The sequence below is a fragment of the Uloborus diversus genome, chromosome 10, assembly GCF_026930045.1.
Source record: "Uloborus diversus isolate 005 chromosome 10, Udiv.v.3.1, whole genome shotgun sequence".
NCBI classification, from domain to species: Eukaryota; Metazoa; Arthropoda; class Arachnida; order Araneae; family Uloboridae; genus Uloborus; species Uloborus diversus.
The window spans coordinates 4,398,799-4,408,580 of NC_072740.1; the positions used below are offsets into that span (position 1 = coordinate 4,398,799).

The 9,782-nt window shown below is 38.9% G+C and overlaps 1 protein-coding gene across 1 annotated transcript; it reads right to left on the bottom strand.

Moving 5' to 3' along the window:
- Nucleotides 1–4,247: 4,247 nt before the first annotated feature.
- Nucleotides 4,248–5,045, bottom strand: LOC129231629 (probable global transcription activator SNF2L2). The gene has a single exon (XM_054865994.1). The coding sequence runs from the start codon at nt 5,043–5,045 to the stop codon at nt 4,248–4,250; it is 798 nt and encodes a 265-aa protein (XP_054721969.1).
- Between the last annotated feature and the right edge of the window lie 4,737 nt (nt 5,046–9,782).

The following is a 9,782-nucleotide window of genomic DNA, read 5'->3' on the forward strand; positions in this document are numbered from 1 at the left end:
CTTTGCGTAGAAACACGTGACAACGACACGTGATCTTTATCAGCCAGCAAATTACGGGGAATGACCGTATTCTGCACAGATTAAGGGACTGGACGACTGCCCCGTAATTTTACGGTCAACGCAACTTAAATTTACTGTAGTTTTTTTACAATTACGGTCACTGCCCTGTTTCCTCGAAGAAGGGCACTTACCGTATAATTTTATGGCCAATGCGCCTAAATTTACGGAAATTTTTTAGAGTGCATCTTAATTTAAAACCAGGATGGAGTATATTTCTAGTTGAAATGTACAATCTCAAGATTGTATTAACTGTTTTCAGCACCTCTGTAATTTTATACATTCAAAAAATAAAAAGAAGTCGAAAATTTTCCCTTTTTTTTTTCATTTGTCAAAGTGAAAACTAGCAAATATTTCATTATGAAAATGCTTTATCTGATTTTAAAAAGTATTTTTGATAAAATGAATGAGTACAAAAAAGAATGAATGAATACATAATGGAAAATAAACGAATAAAACGACTTAATTTCCAACTCCGTTGAAAAATTAGAACTGTCTTGCATGTTTCAAACCTCGTAAGTCCTGGTTGTCATAGAGGGGGAAGGGGGGCTCAAGTTCGAAAAGCCATCGCCTGGCGCTTGCTTCCTTAACCTTATATACCGCACCTCCAGAAAAAAAGGCAGAAACAATGATCAGCAGCACTCGATTTATTTAAATCTCTCTTATGGAACATATTTCAAAGTATTTTGTAGTAAGTTACCGCCCTAAAGCCAGGGCTAAGGCAGAAATACATAAAATACACCGCCAGCTCAGTTATTCCATCCGAAGACTGCAGTTTCGTGCTTTTTAGCACTCATCAGCCCGGAATAGGAATCACATGAGCTGGAGGCGAAAAATCTCTTAAGGGAGCCAAGAGAGCCAAACAAACTGGTAGCTAATGCAGAATTAGCAAACCAGATGAGCGACCGCAACAATGGTGGGGTTCAACTCAAAGATTCTTGCATGTTGCAAACTGGTAGCTAATGCTAATTCTGCATTAGCTACCAGTTTGTTTGGCTCTCTTCGTTTCCTTAAGAGATTTTTCGCCTCCAGCTCATGTGTTTCCTATTCCGGGCTGATGAGTGCCAAAAAGCACGAAACTGCAGTCCTCGGATGGAATAATTGAGCTGGCGGTGTATTTTAGATATTTCAAAGTATTCATTAGGTGGAATATTTAGCGGGCTTAAGGGCGCTGTGCGAAATTTAACAAACACTATACGTCATTTTTTTCGACTTAGAAAGCGTAAATTTACGCAGTTTAAAACTAAATATAGAGGTCATGATGTACTTTTTAAGTTTTCAAAACCACCGCGTTTCAAGTCCTGGGCATTATAAGTGAGACGGGCTCGGGCTCAAGAACCGAAAATAGATTTCGGGATCAGGCGGGCTCAGACTCATGCAAAGATAGTCAATTGTTGATCGCCAAATAAAGTCAAAGCAAATAAATACTTTCCTACTGTGAGAAAATGAAAGGAACATTTAAATCAGTTCAATCAATGTGAAAATTAAACCAAAAATAAAAATAAAAAAATAATTTGAATTTTGACAAAATTATGTTTTTCGCAATCACGAGTGTGTGTATGTAGGCGTGTGTGTTAGTGTGTGGGGGTATGTGTGTTTGTGTGTAGAGGGTATGTGTGTGTAGGCATGTGTGTTTGTGTCCTGGCATAAGTGTGTGGGTAGTTGTGTGTATGAATGCGTGTGTGGGGGGTGTATGTGTGTATAGGCATATGTGTTTGAGTGCAGGCATGAATGTGTGGATAGTTGTGTGTATGTTGTGTGTCTGTATGTATGCATGAATATGCGAGTAGTTTTGTATATGTATGTGTGTATGTGTAGGTGTCTGTATGTATGGCTGTGTGTATGTGCTTGTGTGTATGTGCATGTGTGTGTGTGTGTGTGTGTGTAGTTGTGTATGTATGGGTGTGTATGTGCGCGCGTGTGTGTGTGTGTAGTTGTGTATGTATGCGCGTGTGTGTAGGATATGGATGCAACCTGGAGACGGCTTTCGCTATAGGAGCAGCATCGTGAGGACCCGGTCGACGGTGATGCTGCAGAGGGTGGCGGTGAGAAAATAAAATCAAAGGACATCAAAACAGTCAAATGTGAACAATAAGCAATCGTGATTGCTCAAAAAAAAAAAAAAACCCAGAAAAAGAGTTAACGCTTATTTATAGTTTTTTTGTGATTACTATTGCAATATGTCATGCTGTAATGCATTTGAAGAGGAGCATTTTGAGAAAATTTAGAACCTTCTGTTAATGAAGAACATTTGACGTAACATTTTTTTATTAACAATCCAGGGTTGGCAGGTTTTTGCCGGGGGCGGAAAAAACCATGGAAAACCACGGGTTTTACCGCCCGTCAAAAATAGGTTTTTACCAGTTTTTGCCAAAGTGGCAAAGATAGATTTTGTGTTAACAACTTACGGACAGTTTTTTTTTTTTCTTTTATATAAAAGTAAAAAGCATGAAAAGATTTTGATAAAAGGCTTTGCCATTTTCTGTAGAGTGAGCTAGTATCACTAAAAAGTAGAGTGGATATAGAATGCACATATTGATCAGCTTTTTTTTCTTCTTTTTAAATTCTTCTCTTGACTATCCATTTTCCCAGCCAGTGAGAAAAAATGCATTATTTCTTTAGTGAGGAAAAGTTAATATTTTTCTATATTCAAGTAAATATTCTGTTATTAATTACACACATACACACACAAACGTCTACACACACGCGAGTACACACAGCACTGCATACACAACATGCACACACATACACACACACGAATACCTACACACACACCCGTATTCACAACATGCACACACACACACACACCCGTATACACACAGCACTGCGTACATAACATGCACACACACACACGCACGCACTCACACACATGCGCCTACACAAACACACACGCGCATACATACACACACACACACGTTCGTGATTGCGAAAACCATAATTTGAATTCAAGATGCCAAAAATTCAAATTATTCTTTTTAAAATTTCTATCCGTAAATTTTTCAGTAAGAAAATTTCGAAACGTGTAAGATTATTTGCAGCAACGCGTTCCGGAATTTTATACTGTTAAAAATTCAGGAAGATTTTCTGGTAATTGTTACTGTAAAATGGCGGACTTACAGCATCGTTGATTTTTACGGTAATTTATACCGGAGAAATAAGCGATCCCAGCTCCAATTGGTTGCTGTGGCCTACCGAGGAAACCGTAAAATTTTACAGTAACATTTGATTTTTACCGTAACAGTTACTGGCAACATGGATGCCAGTAACAATTACCGTAAATTTTCCGGAAATTTTTTGACAGTACAGGTTTCTATCACCTTTAAGTGTCAAATAAGTTATTGCCGTAAAATTTCATAAATTAAGTTACTGTGTGTTTTTTTTTTTTTTTTCGTATTCTGCTCTGTGCTTTAGCACTTACTTCGCTCTTGTTTGAGATTAGCATTCTGGAATGGCTACGACAGAGCTAAAGGCAAAAACTTCATAAAGGGTAGTTATATCTTCGTATTGGTAGCTGAAAATATTTTGGACTCTCAGAGAGAAGTAAGTGCAAAGACAGAGCAGCTGCAACTCAGAAAATAAAGATTAAAGCTAAGGACGGGAGGCACAAGCAGTGGATGAACACACTGAAGTGTATGAACCAATAAAGATTTGTAAGAAAAAACAAGGTTTCAAAAGTTTCATCATAGGTAAACAGGAAAATGTTGTGTTCGTTCCCTGGATTCTCATATTTTTCTTAATAACTATATTTATCAACAGCAAGGAAACAAACTACTTCTAACATTAATGTAGTGTGCTAATGGATCAGAGAGTTTTTAAATGACTCCCAATATCTTCCGCACGTTACACTTGTTTATGTTTATGCTGTTTAATTATTTTCCTAAGTTTTCAGATGTAATATTTAGACTTTTAAAGTAAGATTCATATTTAGATTTTCAAAAGTTTATTGACTTTATTACAATTAAAAACATTTTCTTTCAGGGGACATAGCTGAAAGTATGGCTGCCGACTCCGACAAGGGGGAAATGATTCCTTAAAGAAATTTGCTTCCCAAATTGATTTGGAACCAAAGTTTTCCTGAGCGAATAGGCAAGTTCGCAGAGGGCAGTTCAAGTACTCGAATTTACCAGACACTCGACACAGGTCGATGTCATTACGGGCTGTGCCGCTATTTTCTTGCTGGCTTCCCACTCCTATTCCACTTCGTCAAACATGAACGGGTGGTTGCATATTTTTCTCAGTTGGGTCAGCTTGTCCACCTTCTGTTTCGTTTTCAATTCACTTACGCTGACCAGGCACTTCTTTGGAAATATTTCTTCGCCTTTCTTGATGTTCATGTATATTTTTTTCTGGATGAACGACATATCGCATTTGATGGTATTCAGGATGCTTCTGTCGATTCTTCCAGTGGTGCTGTTATCTGCTATCATCTTCAGGAAGGGCTTCATCGCCAATTGCAAGCACTTGATTGCAGCTTGTGTCTCTTTCCGGTTGAGCCTAAGTTTTACCGGCTCCTCCGCATTAAAAAACTTCTCAAATGATTCTCCGTCATTTTTTTCAGGAGTTAAGTAAATAATGCCGGACCAAGAATCGGGAAGGTTTTCCTGCATGGCCTTTTCGGTCAGCAGGAAACGCAGTTCCGCATTCTGGTACTTCCGGATCAACACCTTCGTCAGCTTGCAGGACTGGCTCTTGAGCCGGAAACGCTCGTCGACAAATATGCACTTCCAGTGGATTTCTGAAAGTTGGGCATTGTCCCTGGAAGCGTATTCGAAACTCGTAAGCAGAACATCAAATTTCTGCTTAACGAGTTGAGTCGCGATTTGTCGACGGTTTTCAGCCGTTCCGGAATAAATCTTTGTTACCAGTTTGGGTGCCTCTTTTCCCAACTCTTTCTCCCAACACGGCAGTATCCGTGAGGGAGCTATGATGAGGCTTGCTTTTTTCTCTTTTGATGGGCAGCCGTTCAGGTAATTCGCTATTTCAACCATTGGAGTGTTTTTTTTATGGTTCGGCTCGAACATCAGAACTCCTTTGGTTTTTTCCCCGATCTTCACATCTTTGCTCTCGCTCTTGCCCTCAAGTGGGACATACAAATCGCCATTTCTTAGGAAGCTTGTGAATATGTCTTCCCAAGAATGTATCGGATTCTCAGACTGTAAATTCTCTTCAACTTTTCTGAGAGCTTTGGCTATCCTTGCAACCTTCTCTGCCTGAGTGTCTGGCGCATCTTCACTTTTTTTGTGAAAATGCGCATGCTTCCGAAATCTGTACTTTCTCTTTTTCTGATTCGGTTTTGATGTTATGTGTCATTAGTATTGGGTCGGATTTCTGAAATTTGAATTCCTGCCTAACTTAGCTCGGATTTTGAATGTTTTTTCTCTTCGATGAATTTTACCTCGTTATCCGAATTGTTTCCTGAATCGGGAGCTTTCGGGAAAAAAGGGTGGTGTGAAGTTATTTTCCTTTTTCCTTTCTAGCTCTTTGCTCGCAGGAATGTTAGTCAAAGGTGTAATTTTCAGATCGTCAATTATAGTTCCCGAAATTTTCGAGGACACTACGTGTCTATTATTTTCTAGTTCCCCTTCTCAAGAATAGAAGGAACAGTGTATGTTGAAGAAAGAGGATGAACTCCGACAGCAAGAGACCACAAGCGCTGACGTCATCAGTCACCTGCTGGCTCGGAATTGGGAAGAGAAAGGACAAGGATTATGCAGGGTCTCGAACGAGGATGGACCAAAGTCATCAATCTTGACCGAAGACCCTTCGGAGTCTAGCAGCAACACGTGCACACAGTGTTGCTACTTGGCTATGTCGGGACTTCGAGCTCAAGCTCTCACCGAAAGTGGTCGCAGACGACTTCGCTGACGAAGAAACCAGATGGCGGGAAACGAAAACTTCTTTAAAGGTATGATTGCATGCTTTTCTTCTGCTTATCGGCGCTTTATGCAGATAGATAAGTGACTTTGAATGCATTTATACTGTCTTTATTACAAATACATTAATTTTATTCCTATGTTTTTGTTTTGTAACACGCGGAGTTTTCCGTCAAACTTTACCAAACATTTCGAAAAACTTGACAGTTTACAAGAATATTATTACACTAAAACCTTACATTTTTATGCAGTTATTGGTTGTGTAGGTATTGGTATCACCCTTCTTTATTTGTAGAATTAATTTGGAAATGTTTTACAGTATAAATGCATTCAAACTTTCCTTTAAACAAGTTTTTGTTTCTCGTAATCTTGGCTGGTTCTTTTGTCACGAAGTCGTCAGCGATCACTTTCGGTGAGAGCTTGAGACTCGAAGTGCAGACGGGTCTTCGGTAAGGATTGATGACTTTGGACCATCCTAAGATTCGAGATCCTGCGTAATCCCTGTCCATTATTTTCCCCATTCCGAGCCAGCAAGTGATTGATGGCGTCAGCGCTTTTGATCTCCTGCTGCCATAGTTCGTCCTCTTCTTTGAGGGCCAGACGCTGTTCCTTCTGCTTTTTGCCAAATTTAAACGGGAACCAGAAAATACCAGACATGTATTGACTTCCAAAAGTGCGGGAACTATAAGTGACGATCAAGAAATCTCACCTTCGACTGACATTCCTGAGAGGGAAAGAGCTAGGAAGGAAAAAGGAAAATGACTTCCACCGGGCTTTTTTTCCAAAAGCTCCCGATTCAGGAAACACTTTGGATGACAAGGTAAAATTTATTGAAGAGAAAAAGCGTTCAAAATCCCGAGTTAAGTTACGCAGGAATTCAAATTTCAGAAAGCCGATCTCAATACCAATGACACATACTATCAAAATAGAATCAGAAGAAGAGAAAATACAGATTTCGGAATCATTTGCATTTTCACGTAAAAGTGAAGATGCGCCAGACACTCAGGCAGAGAAAGTCGCAAGGATAGCCAAAGTACTAAGAAAAGTTGAAGAAAATCTAGAGTCTGAGAATCCGATACATTCTTGGGAAGACATATTCGTAAGCTTCCTAAGAAATGGCGTCTTGTATGCCCCACTCGAGGGCAAGAGCGAGAGTAAAGATGTGAAAATCGGTGAAAAAACCAAAGGAGCTGTGATGTTCGAGCCGAACCATCAGAAAAACACTCCAATGGTTGAAGTAGCGAATTACCTGAACGGCTGCCCATCAAAAGAGAAAAAAGCAAGCCTCATCATAGCTCCCTCACGGATACTGCCGTGTTGGGAGAAAGAGTTGGGAAATGAGGCACCCAAACTGGTAACCAAGACTTATTCCGGAACGGCTGAAAATCGTCGACAAATCGCGACTCAACTCGTTAAGCAGAAATTTGATGTTCTGCTTACGAGTTTCGAATGCGCTTCCAGGGACAATGCCCAACTTTCAGAAATCCACTGGAAGTGCATATTTGTCGACGAGCGTTTCCGGCTCAAGAGCCAGTCCTGCAAGCTGACGAAGGTGTTGATCCGGAAGTACCAGAATGCGGAACTGCGTTTCCTGCTGACCGAAAAGGCCATGCAGGAAAACCTTCCCGATTCTTGGTCCCGCATTAATTACTTTACTCCTGAAAAATATGACGGAGAATCGTTTGAGGAGTTCTTTAATGCGGAGGAGCCGGTAAAACTTAGGCTCAACCGGAAAGAGACACAAACTGCAATCAAGTGCTTGCAATTGGCGATCAAGCCCTTCGTGAAGATGGTAGTGGATAAAAGCACCACTGGAAGAATTGACAGAAGCATCCTGAATACCATCAAATGCGATATGTCGTTCATCCAGAAAAAAATATACATGAACACCAAGAAGGACGAAGAAATATTTCTAAAGAAATGCCTGGTTAGAGTAAGTGAATTGAAAACGAAACAGAAGGTGGACAAGCTGATACAGCTCAGAAAAATATGCAACCACCCGTTTATGTTTTTCGAAGTGGAATAGGGGTGGGAAGCCAGCAAGAAAATAGCGAAAACAGCCGGTAATGACATCGACCTGTGCCGAATCTCTGGTGAATTTGACCTCTTTAGCAGGGTCTGAACTGCCCTCAGCGAACTTCTTCAGCGACAATATTTCTTCTCATGCTCCAATCTAATCTCGCGTACTGTTTCCCGGGCTTATTAATGTAGTCTTTCAGGATCTTCATTGCGTGAGTCATCAGACTGAATACCAGCTCACGGTGCTAGTTCCAAATCAATTTGAGGAGTCCGATAGTCATCAGACAGAATACCAGCTCACGGTGCTGGTTCCAAATCAATTTAAGGAGTGCGTTAGTCATCAGACAGAACACCAGCTCACGGTGCTGGTTCCAAGTCAATTTGAGGAGCAAATTTTTTTATGAAATTCTTTTCGCCTGGTCGGAGCCGGCAGCAACATCTTGAGCTCCGTTTTGAAAGAGAATTATTTTGGTTTAAATGAAGTTAATAAACTTTTTAAAAAAAGCTAAGTATAAGTCTAAGTATAAATCAAAAAGCTTAATTTTAAATTCTGGGCGAAATCATGATTTTTTGACCCTCGGTACTTTAAACATTTTTTCTAACATTTTTATTGAGACAGACAACATGACACTAAAAATGCATTTTGACAAAATCCTTTTGTCTAGACATCTTACATTTCAAGACATCATTTTTCGAAAAATTTTTTTTGCTCATTAAATCTGAATAAGTTTTAATAATTATAACTATTTATAGAAACTTTTATACTGAAAATTTATTAAACATACAGTCCTGATCTACTGTAAAGAAATATATTTTTTAAAAGGAAAATATATACAGTGAAGCACCGTTTATACGTTTCTCTTTTATGCGTTTTTATCAGTTACACGTTTTTAAAATTGGTCCCTGCAAAGTCTAATACACATTAACCTATACCTATTACACGTTTTTTCATCCAGTCCCTTCAAAAACGTATAAACGGTGCTTCACTGTATATCCAAGTGAGTACCTGCACCTTAACGTTGAACAATAGTTCAGCAGAAAGTATTGCTGATCATAAGAATTTTTTTAACAATATTTATTATCTTCAAATTGTAATTTGTTGTAGACTATACAGTGGTGAATAACTAATGAAATGTATAAATTCAATGATAAATTAAAATGTTTCTAATGGGAAAATTTTCCAATGTTAAAAACTTGAATATTGTTCGCGTTTTAATCTTGTGCTCTCTTATAACTTGGGGAACTTTGTTTTCATACTTCACATTCGAACAATTTCAGAAATTTCTGCACAAGCAAGTTTAAGTTGACGTTCGGTATTTATAATCTCAATTCTGAGATGTACCAAAAGCGCTACTACTACCTTTTTACTTTTCCAAAAACTTCAAATCTACTGTTTTGATCCCTCTTATGATGATGCATATTTATTATTAGCTGCATGTTCGTGAGAATGCCAGTTTTCAATTCAATGCGTTTTATGAAATATTAATTTTATAGAACTTTTTAATTCTTCTAGTTCAATTTTTAATAAATAGCTATATTTTTGTTTATTTTAAAAATGACAAAACTGTTTCACACGTTTATGTCAGCATGCTTAAACTCGTGAGCAAACATGAAATTAAATTGACCTGTACATTAGGGTGGTTCAAAAAAAAAAAAAAATCTGCTAGAGTCCTGGTTACCCGCTATTTTTTTTTTAGCAATCACGATTACTTATCGTTTTCACTTGAGTATTTTGTTGTCCTTTGATTTTATTTTCCCACCGCCACCCTCTGCAGCATCACCGTCGACCGGGTCCTCACGATGCTGCTCCTACAGCAAAAGCCGTCTCCAGGT